This window comes from Micromys minutus (assembly GCF_963924665.1).
Source record: "Micromys minutus genome assembly, chromosome: X".
Taxonomy (NCBI): Eukaryota; Metazoa; Chordata; class Mammalia; order Rodentia; family Muridae; genus Micromys; species Micromys minutus.
In genome coordinates, this window is record NC_137970.1 from 63,914,723 (window position 1) to 63,941,106 (window position 26,384).

General features: G+C 32.5%; 1 protein-coding gene across 6 annotated transcripts in view; it reads left to right on the forward strand.

Moving 5' to 3' along the window:
• Positions 1-26,384, forward strand: part of PCDH11X (protocadherin 11 X-linked) — a gene marked incomplete at both ends in the record, with an annotated part of 509,350 nt that overhangs the window by 20,062 nt on the left and 462,904 nt on the right. For all 6 annotated transcript variants that reach the window (XM_080909518.1, XM_080909519.1, XM_080909520.1 and 3 more), the window contains one exon: positions 7,213-9,708. In XM_080909518.1, the coding sequence (XP_080765644.1) occupies positions 7,213-9,708 (2,496 nt within the window). The remainder of the gene's footprint in view (positions 1-7,212; positions 9,709-26,384) is intronic.

Genomic DNA, 26,384 nt, shown 5'->3' on the forward strand with positions numbered 1-26,384 from the left:
TCCTTTGATGTAGAAAAATTGTGTGAAACAATACTTGATTTCAAAAAGTGTGAAACAAATTATCCAAGTTAAACTTTGTGTATAAAATTTACCTTTTAATCTTTGTAACTGAAAGGAGAAAACATTGATTCATTATGCTTGTTAGTAGTTTTCTTCTATTTTGACATGAAAATTTTATATTACTTTTATTGTCCAAAACTCTTTGATGTTTATTTTGTTGTGGTGTATACACTTAGAAAACATTCTATTAGGACTATAAACGTCTAAATCCAAATCTAAATCCTAAGGCATATGATCACTTTATGTGTTTGTTTACCCTTCCCAGTGAACCAATGAGTATATTAGGGTTTTACAAGGAGGAACAAAAGCGACTCAAAATATCAATACCACCAAAAGATCCCATAGTCTAACAACAATCCCACATTAGTTCATCTCTCATCTGTTTTGGGATTCAGCATCTCTCAAGATAATGTGTACTTCTAGGGAGGAAACCAAGATGGGTTCCAGTGGCACTAAAATTCTTTATTACAAAGGAGCATAACAGTCACTGTATGGTTCTACACAATATGTTGCCATGATACCTATGCCATGTATTCTAGATCACCAAAGCAATGCCATGCTCACATTGAGGACAGTCAGAGAAGATATCCTTATCCTCAAACCTTCCTCTTTCTTATATCATTAAGAAAGGAAAATAGAATAGATAATTATGGATGGATTTTGGGAGGGCATTTGACAAAGGGGATCAAGTGAGAAGAGGCAGGAAGGGGATAGAGAAAGAAATATGAAAAGAGATAGATAAAATCAAAGAACATGTGAGGGGTAGTATGTAAAAGTTATACAGGAGAAAGTATATTCATATATACAAATATGAAGATGATCTAAATGAAGTCACCAAATAATGGGAAAGACAGAGACCCAACTGGACATCTCTTGTCACCAAATTAAATGTTTAGTAGATGAACTGGGTTATATCTAATTTGAGGTGTTAGCCAAAGTAGTCACATTGGAATACCCAAACAACCCCACCTTTTACAAAGACTATAGGCTGCTCTTCACAAACCAACAGCAAGGTCTCATTGGTAAAGACAACCCAACAAATATGTACATTTCATTTAATGCATTTATGGCTCTATAAACATAAATAGTACCTATGCTTCTAGACCACTGGAGATGTTTTTCATATTATACCATTGTTTTAAAAGTCTGATATATTGAAGTTATAAATTATTTTAGAGTCTTAGACATATTTTCAGCTTCATTTCTTAAGGCTTTCACAGAACACCTAAAATAAACAATTTAGAGAAGAAAGGGGTTGTTTTAACTCATAATTTCAGAAGGTTAAGTTTGTGAACACTTGACTCCTTAAGCTAGAGCAAAATATGATGGCAGCAGTAATATGTAATAGATGACCAAGTTCATGGTAGAAATCAATGGATTGAGTGAAGGTCAGAATAAAGATATAGTATGTATTTCAAATATTCACACTAGTGACCTACTAATTCCAACTAAATATTAACTCTCAAGGTATCATTACCATATAGGGAAAATAATTAAAATCATGATCCTATGGGGGATATGTCATAGTCAGACTGTCACTGTGTGTTTAAGGTAGTCAGTCACTGTAAATGAAATTGAAGTAGTTCTTCTTTGCCCTAGATTAAAGTACACAAGGACCAGGAAGTAAGGCCAATTAGAACAATTTGAGAAATTCTTGCATCAATATATATTCACACACATGCAAAAGAAATGAATTTTTAATGTCAAATAAAGTACCTATGAAGAAAAAAAATGATATGTAGGACTTTTGGCATTTTTAAATTTAATTACTTTATTTATTTACAGTTTAGTCATTGTCACCCTCTTTCAGTCCTTCTTCCACAGTTGCTTGTCCCATTCCTCCTCTCCCATGCCTCCTAGAGGATGCTCTCCCTGCCTCCTATAGGATGCTCTCCCTCACCACCAGCTACCAAACCTCCCCCTCTCAGGGGGCATCAAGGCTCACAAAGATTAAGCACATCACATTGGCCACTGAGGTGAGACCAGACAGACCTCTGCTACATATATGCCAGAAAGCCCCAGAACAGCCCATGCATGATCCTGGTTGGTGGATCAGCCTCTGGGAGCTCACTGGGGTCTGAGTTATTGAGATTGCATACACACACAGATAGACACACACAAAGTATGAATTATTTTTATTTACATTTACCTGGCATTTACCACATGGTAAGAGCCCCCATAGTACAGAGATTTTGTATGGATCCAAAAAAAAAAAAGCCTTTCTTTTGAGAAATAGCTATTAGTTTACATAGAAACCATTTTACCAGAATTCCTGATTCTTAGTGTTCAAATTTGGCTTACACAATATATTCAAAATGGTCACAAGAAAGTCACTTACCTTCCATGAATCTTAGGATCATTTCTGGACCAGGAAGGCTAGGTCACACTTAAAGGTCTTTCAAATACAGGTGTTCAGTGATTTCATACATTTTGTTCTGCTATTTGGTGAATTATTTTCATCTAACTTTTTTCACAAGGGAACAATTATTTAAAAGAGCTGATTAACAACATTTAGAATGACAAAATATATTCATATACTTTTATGCCAAATGCTTTAAAAATCTGTACATTTATTTCTGTTTTTTTTAAAAAAATAAAGTTGTAAGAAAAATGACATTTTATTCAATTAAAGTATCTAGGGATTAAAATTACAAATTTGAAGATTTATTCCTTAAAATGTCTTCAAAAATTAAAAATAAAATCTTTCATCATTTTCTAATTTGTTTTACATATTTACATGAGATTTATTTCAGAGATATAAGCATGCTTAACCTTTGTAAATCTTAGACATTGAAGAGTCAGAGAAAAAGATAGACACAGAAGCAAATAATAAAAGAATCAGAATTTGGTATAAGCAAACATAGTCATCAAATAATGTAATGTTTCTTCTGCGACATATGTTACTCTTCTATATCTCACATTTTGTGCCTTCCATATTTTTCCTTTTTCTTATCTTCTGAAACTCAATATATAAGCCCAGCCTTCATTGGAACTCCAAGCCCTGTGTATAAATACAAGTAACACCATGCACAGGGATACACTTTTTCTCTAAGGAAATATCTATTTTCCCAAAATAAAGTGAAGAATAGAAAAAAAAACTGAAAGGAAGGAAGAAAAAAGGAATTAAGAGGAACCAATTAAAAGTATTTAATATGTTAATGTGTTGTCCGACAACAACAATCTCTATATGTTATCTTCATTGAAATCATCACTCCACTGGTAGCACTGTGTAGCTGTTACTACATGAAAATCCTTTATTATGAAAGTACATTACAAACACTGTGCAAGGTTGTTTTTTTTTTCCTTTTGCTTAATATGTTAAGCAGAGGTACATGGCCATAAAAAGACTGAAATTAATAAAAATATTCCAAATTTCAAGCATTTTTAAAAATATGTAATCACTTGCAAATTGTCACTACAAACAATTTCTAATGATACAATTGTAATAATAAAGGATTATTGCAGTGAAAATAATTTTGCTTTGTAATAATACTAAAAAAGAAAAGGATGAATAATATTATGCGAATATTTTGTTTAAAACAGGTTTTGCTAAACACAGTTCCTGAAATGAGCATGTAGAATTTGTTAAGTTCTATATGACTTCATCCACATTAATATTACTATGAATATTTTAGCTTATTTTTTTCTAAAAAGGTTTGTTTTCTTCTATATTATTCACATTTCTTTATACGTGTAATGGAGAAAAGACTGTGGCTTCTGGATTATTGATATATATGTGACAAAATAGCTCAAACTACTTTACTTAAAATCCATTTTGTTGTATTTCCTTTGATAGTGATAATGCTATAAGTGAATGTTAAAATAAAAGCTCTAGAAATAGTGCATGGAATATAAATGGCAACACTACTGAATATATACATAATTTTTCTTATTCTTTGTTGTAGTTTTATATACCTTATACAGCAAAACAAGATAATTTTAGTAGAATGATAGCAAATTCATCATAGTAACTTCTTTTTTATTTTTAATGTTTTTACACTCTAGATTTTATTCCCCTCCCAGTCCACCCTTTGACTATTCCACATCCCGTATCTTCCCTCGTGCCCCCTTTTTCCATGAGAATGCTCACACCCTACCCGCCCCTCCAGACTTCTAAACTCCCTGAGCCCCCAGTTTCTTGAGGGTTATGTGTATCTTCTCTGACTGAATCCAGACACTGCAGTCCTCTGCTGTACATGTGTTGGGGGCTTCATATTAGCTGGTGTATGCTGCCTTGTTGGTAATCCAGTGTCTTAAAGATCCTTGAGTGTCCACATTAATTGAGACTGCTGGTCCTCCTACAGGGTCACCCTCCTCCTCAGCTTCTTCCAGCTCTTCCCTAATTCAACTACAGGGTAGCAGTATCTGTTCTTTGGTTGGGTGTAAATATCTGTATCTAACTTGTTCAGCTGCTTGTTGGGTCTTTAAGAAGGCAGTCAAAATGGGTCCCTTTTTGTGAGCTCCCCATAGCCTCAGTAGTGGTTTCCTTCCTTGGAACCTCCCCTTGAGCTGTATGCCACTTTTGGGCCCGTCACTGGACCCTCTTTTCCTCAGGCTCTTCTCCATTTCCATTCCTGGAGTTCTTTCAGATATGAATAATTATTAGTCTTCTATTGAGTATATTTCTGTACTCTTCTGAAATAGCAACATTACTGTGGTTTATCTATTTCTAACTCCTCTGTAACCTAAGAAAAATCTTATACTTGCATATGCACCAATGATTGTAAGACCAAAAAAAAAAAAAAAATAATAAATAAATAAATAAAAAGAAAAAAAAGGAAGGAAAGAAAGAAATAGAATAAAAAACCTTTAAATTCAGGTTCTTTAAATAAATTTTCATTAGCAAAACTGAATTTTTAGTCTTGACACCCCTTTTCATTAATCTACACAATGAAAGAGAATACAATCTCATTAGATATATTATAACATCTTCCTGGCACTGTATGTGTTTTATGAGCAATGAATCAGATTTAAGATACTGGAAGTGCTGTTATATATTACACTCCAGTAAACAATGAAGTGGTGTTATGCACATCTATGTAAAACTGTTAGTGTTTACCAGAGCAGGCATTTTCAAAAGCAAGAATATGTCTCTTTTCCTTAAAGATCAGCTTTTGGTTCTTCTCAGTCTAGTTATTCATTTTATTTTTTTTTGCAGGAATTCTTTTGTCTGGGTTGGATTTGCAACTCCAAGTAAAATTTTTAATCTAAAAAGAAATATCATTGGTGGATTTAAAAATTCCATAGTATAAAACAGAATATTTAAGTCTATAAATTTTTCTAACATTAATTAGAACTGACAATTTTATATAGTATAAACCAATGGCATTAAAATCTAAAACGCCATATGAATGATTTCAGTTAATGTAATTTTCTCTAAGATTCACATTTTAGTTACACACATTTGTTTGAGAAATTTTAAACTTTAATATTTCAGAAGTAATATTTTACCCATATTACAAATATTTGTCATAATTTATTTGCAAATATTTTCATAAATTACAACTATTATATTTTCACCTCAAATAAATGTTTATAAAAATTTTATAATTTTATTAGCTATTGACACTTGCATTAATTGTCAAAGGCTGGTAGCTTTCCTTTCTTTGGAAATAGTATCTGTCTTTTGAACTTACACTTTTATTTATGAAAAAATGTTAATGTAGTCATGTATGTTGCATGTTACATCTTCTCACATGTACATATAAACAAAGACTTTTTATATTTACCCTCTGTTCATATACATTAGTATATTAAAGCTTAAAAATTTAACTAGAGGTCCACTCACATGATATTTAAACATGGAAGATAACAAGTTATACATAGATATTTAAATATTTGGGGGAAGTACATTGTGTTTTCAGGAATTTTTTTGTCTCAGCAGTTAAATATGATTAATTACAGGGCTTAAGTTTGGTTTTCAATAACCATGTCTGGTAATTCTACTTCAGATGTATCTGAACATTCTGGCTTTCATGAGCACAAAACAATAGATAGATACACATACACAGTATCAGCAATACAAATGACTTAAAAAGACATTATATTTTTGAACTATATGTTTGATATGATGGCAACAATATAAATATGTTACTTGTACAACCCTTTCCAACAACTATTGACTGCATGGGGCTGTTGAAAAGACCTTCATGGAAGCAAATTGAGGGGGAGGAGGGAGGTAGAGGGGGTAGGCTATAGCATTTAAAATATAAATGCAGAGAATATCCAATAAAATTGAAAAAAAATGAACTGATTTACTGTTTCTTATATTAATGAATGAAAATTAAAATTTACATATCCATTACCAATTGAATATTTCACTCATAGGAAAAAGAAGAAGAGCGACATATATTATATCTATCAGCTGATATTTTATAATCTCGGGGGATATTAGAAATTTTGCATGATGAAGAATACAATTTCAGTTAAAATAAATGCAGTAAATATATTCTTTAAAATTCTAATCCCATTTTATTTTATTGAAATGGACCATAATTTCAATTGTAGTTAGACTAAAATCTAATTATATATGAAAAATATAAAAATATATAAGCTTAATAATTTAAATTATCATGGCTTGACCAGTATATACAATACTATTAAATTATTGAGTTTGAATTTCATTAATTTTGAAATGTTAATTTATTCTTTTAAAATGATGTTATATGGTAGCTTTTTTCTTATATAACTCTCCTCAAGTAATGTTACATTGTAATATCACTTTTCATATTATATATAGAATTCACTGTTTTATTCTGCTGATATTCATTCCATATTTAAATATTTTAAAAGTCATTGGTATTGTTTGCCTCATACATTATTATTATATTAGTAAAATATTCTTACTTAGCAAGCAACATATTTCTTATAACTAGAAGAATAATTTATGTAATAAACTACATTTACTCCCAAAATATGTATTAGAAAATTTAAGAACTTGCATCTGATCACAATGTTAAATGTAGGCCAAATGAAATTCAGAGCTCAGGTCTTCTGGTATTTGTTGCTGAGACTTTGCTTCTATCCTGTGAATTACAGAAATCGTAAATCATCCTCATTACAATATTTAGCATAAATTTAATTATAACTCACAATATATATGTTATTTTATATTAATATAATTTAAATTTTGCATAATTTCCTGTTTTTCAGGGTCAAAATATTTTCGGTCTTGACGTCATTGAAACACCAGAAGGAGACAAGATGCCCCAGTTGATTGTTCAAAAGGAGTTAGATAGAGAAGAGAAGGATACCTATGTAATGAAAGTAAAAGTTGAAGACGGTGGCTTTCCTCAAAGATCCAGTACAGCTATTTTGCAAGTAAGTGTTGCCGATACAAATGACAACCGCCCAATATTCATAGAGAAAGAAATTGAAGTCAGTATACCAGAAAATGCTCCTGTAGGTTCTTCAGTGACACAGCTCCATGCCACAGATGCTGATATAGGTGAAAATGCCAGAATTCACTTTTATTTCAGCAATCTAGTCTCCAACATCGCTAAGAGACTGTTTCATCTTAACACTACTACTGGGCTTATCACTGTCAAAGAACCACTCGATAGGGAAGAATCACCTAGCCACAAGTTACTGGTTTTGGCAACTGATGGTGGATCGACCCCAGCAAGAGCAATGGTGTTGGTAAATGTTACTGATGTCAATGATAATGTCCCATCAATTGACATAAGATACATTGTTAATCCAACCAATGGCACTGTGCTTCTTTCAGAGAATGCTCCGCTTAACACTAAAATTGCTCTCATAACTGTGATGGATAAAGATTCTGAACATAATGGTAGGGTGACATGCTTCACAGATCATGAAGTTCCTTTCAGATTACGGCCAGTATTCAGTAATCAGTTTCTCTTGGAGACTGCTGCATTTCTTGACTTTGAGTCCACAAGAGAATATGCCATTAAATTACTGGCTGCTGATGCTGGCAAGCCTCCTTTGAATCAGTCATCCATGCTCCTGATCAAAGTGAAAGATGAAAATGACAATGCTCCAGTTTTCACCCAGTCTTTCATAAGCCTTTCAGTTCCTGAGAATAACTCTCCTGGTGCACAGTTGACAAAAATCAGTGCAACAGATGCAGATACTGGACAGAATGCTGAAATAAACTACCTGCTAGGTTATGATGCACCACCTGAATTCAACCTGGATCGTCGTACAGGCATCCTGACTGCAGTAAAGAAACTAGATAGAGAAAAACAGGAAAAATATTACTTTACAGTCCTGGCACAGGACAATGGAATTCCACCCTTAATGTCCAATGCCACTGTCTTTGTGACTGTTCTTGACCAGAATGATAACAGTCCAATTTTCACTCATAATGAGTATAACTTCTATGTTCCTGAAAACCTTCCAAAACATGGCACAGTAGGGTTAATTACTGTAACTGATCCTGATTACGGAGAGAATTCTGCAGTTACCCTCTCCATCTTGGATGTGAAGGATCAATTCACTATTGATCCACAGTCTGGTGTCATCAGGCCAAATATTTCATTTGACAGAGAAAAACAAGAATCCTATACATTCTATGTAAAAGCTGAGGATGGTGGTAGAGTGTCACGTTCTTCAACTGCTAAAGTAACAATAAATGTGGTTGATGTGAACGATAACAAACCAATTTTTATTGACCCTCCTTCCAATTACTCCTTTGAATGGGTTCTACCATCCACAAGTCCTGGCACAGTCATCTTCAAGGTTCTTGCAATTGACAATGATGCTGGCATGAATGCAGAGCTTCGTTACAGCATTGTTGGAGGAAATACAAAAGGACTGTTTATGATTGAACAAATATCAGGCAACATCACATTGAAGGAGAATTGCGTGCTTTCAGATCTTGGTTTACACCGAGTCATAGTCAAGGCGAAAGATTTAGGACAACCTGATTCTCTCTTCAATGTTGTAAATGTCAATTTCTTTGTAAATGATTCTGTGCCCAATACTACACTGATTTATGAACTGGTTCGCAAAAGCATTGACTCACCTGCAAATCAAAACACTGAAGCAACTAATGCATCCTCACCAACCACTGACTATGTCAAGATCGTGGTTGCCATTGTTGCTGGCACCGTAACTGTCGTCCTAGTTATTTTCATCACTGCAGTAGTAAGATGCCGCCAATCACCACATCTTAAGGCTTCTCAGAAAAACAAACAGAATTCTGAGTGGGTCACTCCAAACCCAGAAAACAGGCAGATGATTATGATGAAGAAAAAGAAGAAGAAAAAGAAGAAGCATCCTCCTAAGAACCTGCTGCTTAATTTTGTTACTATTGAAGAAGCAAAGCCAGACGATTCTGAAAATGAGAGAAACAGTGTCACACTAGATCTTCCCATTGAGCTGGAAGAGCAAACCATGTGCAAATACAACTGGGGCACTACCCCTACTACCTTCAAACCTGACAGTCCTGATTTGGCTCGACACTACAAATCTGCATCTCCCCAGCCTGCATTCCAGATACAGCCTGAAACACCCCTGAACTCAAAGCATCACATCATTCAGGAACTGCCTCTTGATAATACCTTTGTTGGCTGTGATTCCATCTCCAAATGCTCCTCCAGCAGTTCTGATCCCTACAGTGTTTCTGAGTGCAGCTATCCAGTGACAACTTTCAAGACCCCTGTGTCTGTGCATACCAGACCGGTAGGTAATCCAAGTTTCTAAGTAATACTTTTAATTTATTACTCTCATTGTTTTACTTGATACAGGAGTATAAAGAACATTGATTTCTAAGAAGGAACAAACCAATCACATTGCACATAATATTCAAATAAGCATACGAACTCTTAAGTTCAGTAGATATTACAAAATTAATGCTGTTATGAAAATTTGATTATTTTAAGGGTAATTTTGTCTGCAGGTGGCAGTGTGATGCTTCTTGCTATAGTGTATCATGGAAAAATTACCTAATACAGATTATAGCACTACCTGCTTTACTAAATTATTAATGAGACTCAGAAAAGCCTAGGCTACTTCCCTCACAGAAAAACATTTACTAATGTAATAATTAGCTCTCAAATCAAATGGTTCTGTGAATCTTTGCTTCATGTGGGCAATTCTGTAGATAACCACAGTATTTAAATGACACTAACTTATTCAGTACTTCCTTCCTTTGACTTTTCTACTTACTCAAGGCAATGAAGATTTTCATTTTCTTATTAAAAAGTCAAAATATTTTGACTTATATTAAAACAGTTTAAGGTAGTAAAGATTTGATCATTCTCATCTTTTGGCCAAATATAGAAATGGAGAAACATCTTTATTTTAGGGCTACAAATTAAATATTTGTATTTCCAAGGTCAATCATGAACCATCTTAAAGCCTAATGACATTTACAAAATGGAATATATTTGCTTGCCCTGATGGGCATGAAAGGAAATTAGAGCAAAAAAGGAACGAAGAAATCTGCACAAGAATTTCAAACCTAATTTGTTTCAGAAAACAAGAGTTTATACAGTGCCTTTAAATTAGTATTCTATGCAAAATAAGTATAAATTTATTGAGAAATTCATCACTAAATTAAACTATTTAAAGAAAATATTTTCTAAATGAAGTTAAGTAATGGAATTTATCGACTTCTTTTCTAAATGTTGTGTTGCCTGTTGATTTTATTATTTTAAGAGGATAACAGTAAATTAGTAACTTTGTTTGCCATGAATAAACTTGATTTATTAACTTCTTCAGGCTTAATATACTGATTATAAAGTGAAAGTTAGATAAATTCCTTTTCATTGAAAATTATAGATACTAAAGAAGACTCCAAGATTTAAAAAAAACAGTGTAAATAATTGACCATAATTTGAAGAACAGTTTGAAAACTAATGATAATTTGAGGCTATGTACTTTAATATACATAAATTAAGAGTAATTATGCCAGTGCATTTCTTTAAATCACACAATGAACTTAAGGTGTAAATTAATTGTAGGTACATTTTTTATTGTGTTATGCTGCAAAGAAAATTAAATCTCTAGTTGCTGTCTAGGATTCCTGCTAAGCTTTGTACAAAATTAGAGGGTTTTCTACAATTTAGATAAGTTATAATAATCTGCATCATCAATGAAAAAAAGTAATAAACATTTATCATCTCCAAAGAGTGTGTTTTTTATTATATTTAACCATTCAAGTGGACACTCTTGTTGTCTCAATATTACCATCATCATTCTGTTTATTAGGAATATTTCTTTTCTCCTTTTTTCCTTTTTTTGGTTTATTGAGCCAGAGTTTACCTGTGAAGTCCTGGATGTTCTGGAACTTGTTTTGTAGACCAGGCTGGCTTCAAACTCCTGTTTCTGCCTCCCAAGTGATTGAATTAAAGCTATGCACCAACATTGTTCAGGAGAACTACACTTTAATAAGAATATTTTTTATCAGGACTTTTAAGAGTAATTCTTCTTGTACTTTCTCATTTCTTTTAAAAAACACATACTAAGCCTTTTGTATATCATATTTGCAGTTTATATCTTTCAATGGATTGGCTCAAGGAATTAATAAAGCAAATTTTGTTCATAACTATTTGTATGAAGACTGAAATATTTTGTATAGAGAAACTTTAAATATGTAAAGAGCTAAAAGGAAACATACTGCATTTTCTAGCTATTTTATCTTTTTCATTTTGATATTTTATAATTTTTAAAATTCAATAAAATTAAAAATGCTTTTCATGATGTCATTTTACATAACAAATCTAAGAGATTCACATCTTAATCATAAGACAAATGGCTTAGTGAGTTATACAAAAACCAAAAAATATCAGTGAAAATGAATTAGTACTTATCATTAGTATCTTCCTTACTGAAGAATCTATCATAGAATCAAATGATTTTTGAGACTCTTTTCTCATATTAAAAATAAATAAGTTGTATAATTTATGTCAATCAATATTTACAGCTATTAGAGTTCATTATTGAATGTCTCCTTTATCTGACTCAGAGAATTGCAGCAGTGTAACTTAGAACATTAATCTTCTCTCAATATTTACAGTTCATTTCACATTTGCAATGTTTTTATACTTTTAGTATACTTTTCAATTTATAATTAATGCCAATAAATGTGCCTTATATTCACTGGTATTAAAAACGGCTAATAAGATAAGTGAGCATAAAAAGTATTGGTTATGTAGCCATTTAAATACAGTGTCTTCAATGTTAGAAAGACCAAATAAAATTGAGAAGCTGTGAGCCTGCCTAGTAGTAAAAATGAAAAATTAAATGATTTTTGAGAGAACTTTAGCAACAGATTAAAATATTTCTGTTAACAGAAGCCTAATATATGCTAAAATATTTTTATAAGGTGAGTATAATATTTTTATAAAAGGACATATATAGATATTTACACTATCTCATTTGTCTACTATTTTGGAATATGCAGGTGAATAAAAAGTACACCTATAAGAAAATTTTTAAATTTATATTGACTCTGGTGTTAGCAAAAATGTGGGACATTGATTTTAATCATTAACCTATTTTAAAGACTCTTTTATATCTGAGAAATCTGTGGCTCCAGCTTGTCATCATTTTCCATGTGTTTTATGAAAGTTGTTTTTTTTTTTACATACTGCAGAAAAAAGAAAAAGTCTTAAATTTAAGAGGGAAAAGTTTTATATATTATTTTCTATGAACAAAATTAACTATATCAGATTGTACTTTGTAATATTCATAGAATATTTAAGTAAAAACATTTATTTAGAACCAGCACTTTTTCTTATTTAATCCTCTTTACAGTCTAGTCTTTATCCCCTGCCCTCTCTGCCCTATGACTGTTCCTCATAATATACCTCCAACCACTGTCTCCAAAAGGATGTACCCGTTCCTAACCCCACTTCATCAGACCACCAGAATCCTTGGGGCCTCAAGTTTCTCAAGTGTTAGGTGTATCTTTGTCAATAGGCCAGACCAGGCTGTCCTCGGCTGTATATGTGTTGGGAGCCTCTTATCAGCTGGTGTATTTTGGCAGGTTGGTGAAACAGTGTCTGACAGATCTTGGGTATCCAGATTAGTTGAGACTTCGACCTTCGTATAGAGTCACCCTCCTCCTCACCTTCTTCCAGTTTTTTTTTTTATTTCTTTCTTATTTAACCCCAGTGGTCCCCAGATTCTATTAGTTGGTTGTAAGTATCTGCATCACTTTCACTTGTTGAGCAGATCATTGGGTTTTCCTGAGGGGAATCATTTTAGGCTCCTGTTTGTAAGCTCATCATAGCATCAGTAATAATGTCAGGCCCCTTGAGATGGATTCAAATTTGGATAGATCATTGGATCACGTTTTCCCCAGGATCTTCTCCATTTAGGTCCCTCCAATTTTGTGAGAAAGGAGCAATTTTGGGCCAGAAGTTTTGTATATGGGATGGCAACCCCATCCTTCTACTTGATGTCCTGTATTTCTAATGAGGGTGGACTCTCTAAGTTGCTTCTCTCCACTGTAGAGCATTTCTTCTGAGGTCCCTCTTTTGGAGTCCTGAGAGTCTCTTACCTTCTAGGTTTCTGTCACATTGTAAAAGGGGGGCTAACCTCCTGCCTCCTGAAGTTGCCTGTTTTCAATCTTCTTCTGGTCCTCAGTGCTTCAGTCCTCTTCTCCACCCATACCTGCTCTTGTTCCCCTTTGTCCCTCCCTCCCTGCTTTCCCACCTAGGTCCTTCCCTCACTCTGCACCCCTTCAATGATTGCTTTCATCCCCCTCCCAAGTGGAACTGTGACATCCTCACTCGAGACCTTCAACTTGCTAACATTCTTGAGTTCTGCTGATCCTATTCTGGATTATTTTTGACTAATATCTATTTTTAGTGAGTGCACACCATGCATGCCATTCTGTGACTGAGCTACCTCACTCAGGATGATACTTTCTAGCTCCATCCCTTTGCCTGTAAAGCTCATTCTTACTAGGTGAGTTGTATTCCATTGTGTAAATGAAACACATTTTCTGTATCCATTCTTCTGTTGTGGGATATATGAGTTGTTTTAAGCTCCTGGCTACCACAAATAAGGCCGAAATGGACATGCTGGAACATGTGCCGCTATGAGGCATAGTGGCGCATCTTTTGGCTATATGTCCGGAAGTGATATAGCTGGGACCTGAGGTAGTACTATGTTCAGTTTTCCAAGTAACAGCCAGACTGATTTTCAGAGTGGTTGTACCAGTTTGCAATCCCACGAGTAATGAAGGAGTGTTCCTCTTTCTCTACATCCTTCCCAGCATCTGCTGTCACCTGATTTTAACCATTCTGATTGATATAAAGTTGAATCTCTGGGTCATGTTTATTTGCATTTCTCTAATCACTAAGGACTTTGAATATTTCTCTTTTTTTCTTTTTAACTTTATTGGATATTCTCTGTATTTACATTTCAAATGTTATAGCCTTCCTCCAACCCTCCCCCCTCCTAGTCAACTTGCTTCCATGAAGGTGCTCCCTCTTCCAATCACCCTCTCCACCTCAGTGCCTTGGCTGTGGATTGTGTGGTCCTTCTCATGAGGGTGCAAACCCTTCAGCTCTTGAAGTCCTTTCTGTAGATCTTTCATTGTACTCCCCGTGTTCAGTCTGATGTCTAGTTGCAAACATCCTCATCTGGGACAGCCTCTGAGGAGGCATCCATATTTGCTTCCTGCTGGCAGATACTTCTTGGTGTCAGCAATAGTGTTTAGGTTTGGTGGCTGTATATGGGGTGGTTCTTCAGGTGAGGCAGTCTCTGTAGATCTTTTCTTCAATCTCTGCTCCTCTATTTGACCTTTTATTTCCTCCCCTATTTTGTTCTCCCTTCTAAAAAGAACTGAGGTATCCACATTTTGGCCTTCCTTCTTTTTGAGCTTCATAAGTTCTGTGGATGATTTCTTGGTTGTTTTGAGAAGTTTTTTTTTTTTTTTTTGGGGGGGGGTGTAGTATCTGCTTACAAGTGAGTTCATACCATGAGTGTCCTTTTGTAATTGGGTTACCTCACTCAGGATGACAGCTTCAAGTCCCATCCATTTGCCTAGGAAATTCATGAACTAGTTGTTTCTTTCTTTCAGTGATTCTTAGTCATTCAAGATTCCTCTGTTGTGAATTCTCTGTTTACTTCTATACCCCATTTTTGGTGGGTAGCTTCTTGAGTTCTTTATATACTTTGTATATTACCCTTCTATCACATGTGGGGTTAGTGAAGTTTTTTTCCCTCAATTTATAGGTTGCTGATTTGTCCTATTAATTATGTTCTTTGCCTTACAGAACGTTTCTAATTTCATGAGGTCCTATTTATCAATTATTTATCTTAGAGCATGAGCTACTCTTTAGGAAATTTCCCCCTCTCTTACTGAGTTCAAGGCTCTTTCCAACTTCTCTTCTATTGGACTCCATGTATATAGAATCAGCTTCATTAATTTTAATATAAAGTGATACATTTAAAAAGCACAGTCTTGATTAACAAATCTCTCTTCTTCAATACTATATAGTTTATGAATGAACAATAAATAGGGGAATCAGAATTAAATTACCATTTTTAAGGGTCTTCTCTATCATTCATTGTTTTGGTTTTTTCTTTCTTTCTTTCTTTCTTTCTTTCTTTCTTTCTTTCTTTCTTTCTTTCTTCCTTCCCTCCTTCCTTCTTTCTTTCTTTGTTTATTTCTTTATTTGTTTTATCTTTCCCTCTTCCTCTCTCTCTCCCTCTTTCCCTTGTTTCCTCCCTCTCTCTTTGTATTCTCCTGTCTTGTTTCTTTTCCCTTCTCCATCCTTCTTTCTTTCCTTCCTAACCCTTCCTTCCTTCTTTTCTTTCTTTTTTCTTTTGTTTTTGTTTATTTTTGGGGAGGCTATAGAGCCTATCTATACACTGGCTGCTCTGGAAATCAATATATACTACATAATATTCTGGCCTCAAATTCTCAGAGAACGACCAGCCTATGCCTATCAAAGGCCTAGACTAAAGGTTTATACTACTATATCCATCTAACTATAAAGTATCTTAAGCATAAATTTTACTGTATTTAATTTTTAGTAAAACCTCTAACCAATGTTCCAAAAAATTCTGTGATTTGAGTTGAAGTAGTATCAAGCATTTCCTGATAAATTAAAACGTGTACTAAATGGTATGTGAGCTGGAACAGTGGGCAAAGTGTCTATGAAACAAATATGAAGACAGAATTTCAAAGGTCAGAACACACACATTTACATATACATATCCATACACATATTCATACATTTATATACATGTTATGTACATACATTTATAAAATATACATATGCACATACACATACAGACATGCACACATACATATACATATATATGTATGTATAATACACACACACACACACACACACACTCATATACTATTGCACTCCAGAATTTGAGGAATGTTTGGAGAAATTTAGAGTTTCCTGAATCTCTTCTGCCAGTTTGTCTAAACAAACTGATGAACATGATGTTCATCAGCTAATGGTATTCCACAAAATAAAAGTGGAGAACAATAGAGGAAAGACACCTGATGTCAACATCTTATTTTCAAATAGACACCTATAAACAAGACACGTCCAAAGTCACTAGAACAACCACAGGAGATGGGACTATTGTTCTTTCTCCAGTGGTGACTCAACTGTGTCTCAACTAAACCTAGGGGCAGGCCCGGGGTAGATGGGCAGGAAGGATCTAGGAGGAGCTTTTGATAAGATTGCTAATAACTGTTGTTGAATTTAGTAACTCTGATTTTGTTCATCAGTACTTTAGCATGTCACTGTTAGCCCAATAACATGCTTGAAAATGACAGTCCTAGAACACAAACATTTGTGTTTGATAACATGTTATTTTTCTTGCCCTAGACTTATTTTAGGACATCAACTATTGAAACCTTCAATGAGATATATCTTTTTAGAAATAGTATAATTCCATTGCTTTCTTGAAATATTTCAGTTATTTATTATTATGAAATTTGGCCAAGATCATTAAATTTGGGATTTTTTTTTCCTTTACAAATTGAAGCAAAATGAAACCATATTTAAAAAGAAAGTCCTTCAAAACCACAAGCCTTCATTAACTATAAATTCATAGTTAAATTTTAATAATAAAATATCTGAATGAAGAAATGAATTTCTCTAGTTATTTCTTTTATATAATACTTACTTGATTGCTCTTAATTTTAATAACTGTAATTTAATGCAATGCTGGTTTTGTGTGCATATTAATGGCTGGTGTGTAATTTATGAAACATTTAATTATTTGTTCTGTCTTATTTCTGAAGAATTTAAACATCATTGTTAGGAGTTTGTAAGTGAAGGAGAACTATTGATCCAAGCTACTCTCTGAAAGGTATCTGGGATAAGAAAAAAATAAGGCAAACTAAATCAAAATATTGACAATAAATGAAAGAAATGTATAGATCAACATTTTGAAATCATACATTAACATTGTTGTTGAGTATACCATTATATAACTTTCTGAATTTTAAATTTTATATGTTGTAAAATAGTACAATATCTTAAATTTTTATGTTGATTGTAATCATATTTTCCAGTAATTTAATTATTAAAAATATTTTAAAGAAAACATGTTTCCCTGTACATGGAAAATTCATTATACTTCCTATATCTTACTCTATACCAGAAGAGAAACAAAGATTTAGACACAATATTTCAAAATCAGTGTATCTAAATTTTGAAACTCTCTGGGAAAAATTGAAATTGAGAGACTAGAATAAAATTTGCATGGATTTATTTTGTTTGCCTGAAATACAATTATTAAATACATACTTTTAGTTTGAATCTTAGTCTCTTTTTATAGTTATTTGTGATTAGATGTTTTTATGGAGATAATTGGATATGTCAGATGTTGTATAGGACATCATTATTTGAGAAATAATGATAGGACATTATTATGCTCTTTAAGGTTCTTATACTCTACTAATACACTAACAGAATTAAAATAAAAACACAAAAACTCCTCACTAAAACGTGGTAATAGACTTGAGTATAAAGGACTCTATGAAATGATGTAACATATACCTTTAATTTTTTTTCAAATTTTAAATTCTGTATTTAACTGGAAAGACATGAGTATATAAATATTATTTTTACATATATACATTAAAATTAGTGTGTTATTTGAAGTATTCCTATGTGGTGATATTTGGAAGAGGTTGATGATCTAGTTAGCATTTCAAATATTTCTATTTAATACAGCTGCTCAAAGATGATGCATATGCACTCAGAATATTACTTACTTTCTAGATTGTTATGCCACAACTTTAAAATATGATAATAGTCTTTTATTATTCACTTTCCATTTATCATCATACATTTAGCAAAACTGCTATTTTATTCAGGAGTTCCTGAATATGTGCTAATGGCAATTTTCCTTTCCTTTAAGTTACGTGAATTTAGTACCTGTATTGCTTTTTTCTATGGAGTATCTATCTTTCTTAAATATTAAGGAACTAATAATATTACAGTTGTATGACAAAATAGTTTTGATACCTAAAGATTTAGGTTCCACATTTCTTGTGAAAACCAAAACTAAATTTTCCTTTAACAATATCTAACTTCAGATTAATTGGTATGATTAAGATCCAAACGAATTTCTTTTAACACTATTACTCCTATTTATATTATTCCCTGTTTTAATGAAATGAAAACAAGAGCATAGTAACTCTGTGTAAAATATTATCACTTTCATGGGTTCTCTAGTCTTTTTGGTTTAATTTATATTTTGTTCAAGGGATTGTAGAATTGACTATTCACCATGTCTACAATGTCTACATGTGTGTCCTATTTTCAACCACCAAATGTATCAGATATTTTTGACTCTACTATTTATTTTTCCTAACAAGTAATTAACATTGAGGGTCTTATAAATGTGTACAGTTTTTCAGACCTACTTTGAGAACTCACTTAATTTGAGACAGTTCTGACTGTCACACTAACTTTATATGGTCATTGAAGTTTATATAGATATTGTGAATTAGGATATCTACAATTAATTTAACATCCAAGTGAATATGACTAAATTACTATCTGTGAATCAATGAAAAATTAAAAGTAAAACTAACCCAAAACCAAAACGCAAAAAAATGTAGATCACACATTATTCTTTTTTAAAAATCTTCAAATTCATTTAACTCTTCCCATTTATAAACCATAAAATTCTTTATAAAATGAAAATTGTTTTTATAGATGAGTTCATTCAGATATTGTCTTAAACAGTACTTGATAAAAACTCTTCTAACACTGTATTTATTCATTAATTATAGAAAAATATATATTATTTCATTAATGATTAAAGTTGTACTCAGCTGGCATCAAATAAAAATATCCTGATTTATTGATATGTAACTAGTCTCTGTCTAAACGGGTAAGTGAAACATTTAATAAAAATACATCATCGTGTGTGATTTCTTCATAGTAAATAATCTTTTATATGTAAACATTCTTGTTTAAATAAACATATACACACATATAAACTTAAAAGCAGGTAAGAGAACTTAAATTTATTTCTCATTTAAAAAGCATAAGCAAGTAGTGGATTATTACATTCTTCTGGGATTATATTTATTTGGATTTAGAAAGTAATTTTTAAAAATAATTTTCAGAATGCTTTATAGTTTCCTGGTTATTTTATATTACCCAATATAAATATCAATTTACAGGCTCATTAAAATATTTATTAAATATACAGTTACATCTCTTATCAGCATTGATTTGTGACATGAATGGAACTTTGTTATATTTACAGAAGTATACTTCACTGTAATTGATTATTTCAGGTCCTGGGCAAAAAAAAAAATAGAATTACAGTAAGTATATCTTTTATGAAATGTAGTCTACTTGGTACCTTACATACATTATTTTCTTCTCTCAGAGTTACTGTAAAGTAATTACATGTTAAAATAAGGGTCTTGGTCAAAATCAAATTGACTTTTTTTTTTTTTTAATGAGCTGTGCCTGCCATCTGAGATACCTCATTCAGGTTTATTTTTTTAGTTACATCCATTTGACTGCACAACTTATGATGTCCTCCTTTTTAATATTATATTAAAATAGTAGGTTTTGATTATATAACACAAAGAATCAAATGATCTCATAATTATGCTAATTCAAACATTCAAATCATATATAATAATTGAAACATTAATGTTAATAATTTATAAGATTAATCATAATCTTATATTTTATAATGTATTTGATTCCCAAACATAAAATTTCAGTACCCTTGTAAGAAGTATTATTAAAAACCTACAAAGAACAATTAGGTAACTTATCAGGTGTCTCAACTGCACTGCATTCTAAATAGAAAGCAATGATTCAATCAGGAAGAAATTGTACATATTTAAAGGCATAATTGCAAGGCACTCTGGGAAGTAATATGTGATGAACTAGAACTGTTGTCATTGCAGGTTTTTACTGTATGGCCTTTATCACCTTTGAAGCATAGGACTTTTCTTTTTTCAGGAATGTCAAGATATCAGACTTAAAGGATTATAAATATAAGCAAAGCAATATATGAAGTGTGCTTGGCATGGTATACACTGGGTGCTCAATAATTTCACACAATAGCTATTTAGTATGTAATATATTTGTGTCTTGAATAAAAATGAAATGCTATGAAATAATAAAAGCTGAGAAAGATATTTATTCTAGGTAGACCTTGATTTTGGTTCAGCTTATCTACTTATTGTATCTGGTGTTACTTTGAGAGGTCACTCACAATTTCTGTGATTCTACTCCTTTGTGTTTAAGTACAGAAGTCAGCTTAGAACATTCAATAGACAGACCATTTAAAAAAAACTCTGAAAATGACAATTCTACATAATTGATCATTATTATCATTTCAACACAACTAAATATGTGCTTAAATGCTGTACATTCCATTCTTTTCTTGAAAGTCACTGAAAGTGATGATGACATTATTAGAAATATCTGATTAATACTTTATCAAAGTTACAAAATCCCAAAATTTTCATCATACAGGGGAGAATATAAAACACCTGTATTTCTGCCATGTATTGATAAAGCCATGGACTCAACTTATATTACATTTATGATAACTCATATACATGTAGACCTAAATTAATTTAAACCAGAGTTAAGGAAGCTGAAGTAACATTTGGAACCAAGTAAAAATTCATCTTGTAATTCACAACTATAGGAACTCTTCTACAAAAGAAGAGAGGGAAGAGATGTTGTGTGTGTTCTTATTTTCCATCAGGTACTCTAAGGTAACAGGAAGTGAATGAGATTCAGGATCAGAGGACATTAGTTAGAGCCAAGTGTTACTGATAATTTGTTTTTAGTTATTTATTGTCTTCCATAAAACTACTTGACATTACTGAGCCTTATAAATATTTTCCATAAAAAAGCTATATACTGCCAAATTTGTAAAGCTTTCAGAAAGCTGACAAATATTATAAAATGTAATTTGCTTATAACATTTATTTATATTTGTCCTTTTCTTTATCAGATACATTAGGTAATCCACCTAAGTGCCTGGTAAGAAATAATATTAGCATTGATCACTAAATCAGAAAATAAACCTAGATACTACATTTCAAAATTTCAGTGATTTGACTCAGTCAACTGGTAAATATCATATCATGTCTTGTATTTTGACCATACTGGGCTACAATTCGATGCTGAATACCAACCATCATGTCCCCTAATTGGTCACTAGCATATGACTGCAATGCCCTTGTTCAAGGGTATTATACACACTCAAATAATTCAAATTGTTATATATAGTAATAAATAAATGAATAATGACATTTTGCATTAGTTTTTCCATATATTGAGATAAATTATATAATTCCTCTTATTTTCTTAAGTATTTCTAATATTTATTTATTTATTTATTTATTTATTTATTTATTTATTTATTTATTTATTTATTTATTTATTATCCTGTTCACTGTTCCCTTTCTAGTCATCTCCTCCTACCATCATTCTTCAATCCCCCTCCCCTTCTCCTCTGAAGGGGTGGGGGTCCCCTTGTGTAACCACCCATTCTGGAGTTTGAAATTTCTTCAGGGCTGACACTTCCCCTCACAATGTGGAGAGACAAGGCAGTCCAGCCAAAGGAACATATCATACATATAAGCAACAACTTTTGAGATAGCACCCCCCAGTTGTAATTATAACAGAGTATCTTTAATAGTGTCAAAGATTGCTGCTTAGTCATATTATGGGCTCAAATTAGGCTGCATATTGGTTGGATGTTTAGACAAGGACAAATTGTTCTATTATAGTCATCTAATTTACTAGATTCTCTTTTTTTAATAGAATGTCACTTTGTAGTTCATGTTAGGTATACACCCACACTCCTGATTCAGCCTGCCAAATACTATGATTACAGTCATGTATCCATTTTCTCAGCTTAATTTATCATTTTAATATTTTAATATAAACCATATTAAGCTTTTAATTTTGAAATTGAAATATACTTTATTTCATGTATATTAGTTGGTATCTTATACATTTTCTCAGTAAATTTGAACCAAGAATTATTATGATTTCCTTTGGATATTTTGATGTGAATAATGTACTTTATATTGGTGCTAGTGACACCTAAAAATAATTTTCCTGACGCAGGCAACTTCTTAACATGCAGCCATTCAAATAAATATTAAAAACAACTTGTTTAAGAATGATTCTAGAATTATATAAATAGCTTATTCTATTCCATAATAGGATTGCTAAAACTTCCTTATCATTATGTGATTTATTTTAAAATATTTTTAGGTTGATTTTATATTTATTTCTCATCCCTCTCTACTTCCCTAGGCTTTCCCAGGCACTAGCTTTCCTTTATTTTACTAATTAAAATGGGAAGGTTCAGTTGGAGTCATATGACTAGGGAGCCTTTCTTAGGGAAGTGGAATTAACATTAAAATACAAAGAGCTTCAGGACAACCTACACAGAATGTGTAGAAATTTTCTAGTATTGCCCAGAAAAAACATAGAATTCCATTTTATGCCCTTTTGTTTATCACTACTAGTCAGAATGCAACTTGAAATTTCAGGGTATGCAGGTTAGTGCCCATTCAAAGCTTCAGAGGTCCTGTGCTTTGCTGTTGCCTTCATTTCAAGACCAGGTAGAGTGAAGATGAGTAAGTTAGAGAACAATCTTAATTAGTCAAATGTAACCAATAAACTTGAACAGAATAAGGTGTAAAATAGACTGAACAGTTATGAAAGTGCTGCTGTAGTGGATGTGTGATTTGGGAGCCTTGAGAGTTACAGTATTTAAATGAAGAAACTACAAAGAATTGGATGGGGTGGGAAAACTGTCACTATTCAGTTTTTGATCAGATGATTATTTTATAAATATTAGAAAATGATTTATAACCATACTCTGAGGAGAATATAATATTATGACAACAAAATGCATAGAAACCAAGCAAAGAAATGAAACAAATTTTGCTGTATATAAGTCACCCAAAGAAGTCAGGAAGTATTTTGCTTCCCTAGATTGGATCACTGGAGGTTTGAATAACCTTGTAATATTTTTAGCAAAGGAAGGATAAATTTGTTTTGTGTGTGTGTGTGTGTGTGTGTGTGTGTGTGTGTGTGTGTGTGTGTGGTGCGTCTGTATAGGTCATTTAATGATCAGCTGTGTCAAAAGTATTTACTCAGTAACCAAGAAAATATAATAAGTTCCAGGTGGTGAGGACAAAGGGCCATTGTCCTTTCCATACCCCTCCTTATCCTCTCAGTTGAGGTACCATATGAGTTCCTCTAGCAATATTAATAAAAAAAATATAAAATTTATTATACTAAAAAATTTACCAATGCTTCTGAAAAATTTCCATTGTGTGAGGTTACAACTTATGTTAATTAATTTATTGCCAACTGGTAGGTCATTTTTTCCTTAAATATTTTTCTATTTCCATTTAGAATAAAAGATTTTTGCAACATAACAACAAATACAAGTTAAAGCATTATGAAAAAGATTTATAATATTTACTAAACTAATAATAAAATATACAAACTACTACTGGATGGTAAATATTTTTTTAATTTTTATTATTTTCTATATTTACATTTCAAATGTCATCTCCTTTCCAGATTTCCTCTCTGAAAACCCCCTAACCCCTCCCCCTCTCCCCGATTTGATTAGATTGTTCCCTGACCCACCCACTCCTCCTGCCTTCATGCCCTCATTCACAGGACTAAGGGCATCTCCTCCCACTGATGCCCCACAAGGCCATCTTTTGCTACATATGCAGCTGGAGCCATGATGTAATAATTTTAAAGAACATACTATACTTACTTATCACTAAGTGTCTTTATCTTTTCTAGTGTTTGATCCTTCAGCCAGGATCAGATAATTAATGTGGGAAAATAATGAAAAGATATGACATGTTTTTATTGTTATTTCATTTAGAGATGTAACAAGGCTTTTAAAACTCCCAATCAAATCATGTTGAAATTGTCAGTGATTAAAGCTGACATTCTCAAAATAGCCTCAAACGATTTGTGAAATTTTGGAAGTTCCTTGTCACCACTGTTTCTCTGAAAACTCTATAGATAAATTCTACGTGGAGAAGTAACAGCAGAAACATGTGTTTGATCACCTATACTGGTTCCTATGAAACATTTTTTCCATTAATATCAGCAAATTTATATACAACCAAGTTGTAATATTTTGTTGATCGAATACATGTAAGATAATGTCCTAGGTGATGTTAATACAAATATATATCAATTATGGTTCAGTTTATATCTATTCTAACAGTCAATAATAATGTGTAAGTTTCATTATGTTAATGTTTTTCTCATACATATTAAGAGGCAATGCTAGTTTACCTTTAGTTGCTCACATTTCCTATGTTTAATGTCTATAACTGAAACTCTTTTAGGTAAAAACAAATACCTTCATATATATTTCTGAATTCATTATTAAATTAAAGACCATCTTTTAGTTAACATAGTTAGTTATATAAAAGTTTTAAGTTTCATGTACAAAATAATAGATGAATTATTGATAGGTAAAAGGCTTTAAAGAATTATAATATATAGTGAAGTTGCATTCATGCATGTGATGGAAGTTAATTTGGAACTCTGACATGTGTTTTGCTGTTGCTAACCTGTTTGAACATTTGGTTCTTGAATATTATTTCATTAGTAGGAACTTAAGCATGAACTGATTGGGTTCCTGACAGCACTTAATAGTAAACAGTGACTATAGGTGAAAACTTTGTTTTTCATCGTTTGCATTATTCTAAACTCTAAATCTTTATTTTTATTTTAAAGATTTATGTATTTATTTTATTTATAGGAGTAAAATGTAGTTGTTTTCAGACACACAAGATGATAGCACCAGTTTCCATTAGAGATTGTTGTGAGACATTATTTGGTGGCTGGGACTTGAACTGAATTTAGGACCTCTGAAAGATCAATGTTCTTTTTTATCATTATCATCATTTGATTGGATACTCATTGTATTTACATTTCAAGTGTTATCCCCTTCCCTCCCCAACCCCAGTCCCATGAGCAATGTTCTTAACTGCTGAGTCAGTTCTCCAGCCCTGCTCTAAAGCTTTCTTTATTTCATTTCACATATTTCCAATCACAGTGCTGCCAGTTTAACTAGGGCCCTAACTTTCCTATACATATTTTCATTTTCTCTGTGCTTATTTGGAAATAAAACACAGAACTCTCTCACATTTTACATAATCTAATAAAATGGACTCCCAAATATTTTCCCTGATTCTGGGCTTTCTCTACCTCAGCTTCTGCAACTAATTTAGGTTTACACAAATAATATCTGCTGTTCAGTTATTAGAAACAATGACTTTATGAAATTCCTAGGCAAATGGATGGAACTAGAGAATATTATCCTGATTGAGGTAACCCAGTCACAAAAGAACACACATGGTAAGGAATCACTGAATACTAGTCCCGGAAAGCTCTGAATACCCAAGAAACAATACAAAGACGTTATGAAGCTCAAAAAGAAGAAAGGCCAAAATGGGCAATCCTAGTCCTTCTTAGAAGGGAGAATAAAACATTCATGGTAGGATGTTCACAATCAAGTAAAAGAGCAGGGATTGAAGAAGGAATCTTTCAGGAGTCGCCTCACTTGGGTATGCACCCCATGGGCAGCCACTGGGCCCAAGCACTATAGCTGATTCTGGGAGGAGCTTGCTGGCAGGTAACAGATAGGGTTGCTTCCTCAGGGGCTGTGCCAGAGTCATGCAGCTAAGCCTGCTTGCAGCTAACCATTAGACTGAGCATGGGTACCCCAGTGAGTGTGCTGGGGAGAGATGAAGAAACTGAAGAGGGTTGTGGTCTAATGTGAAGAACTACATTGTTGATCAAACAAATCCTCCACAACTCCCATGGACTAGAAACCAACCACTGAACATGTTTTCCCAA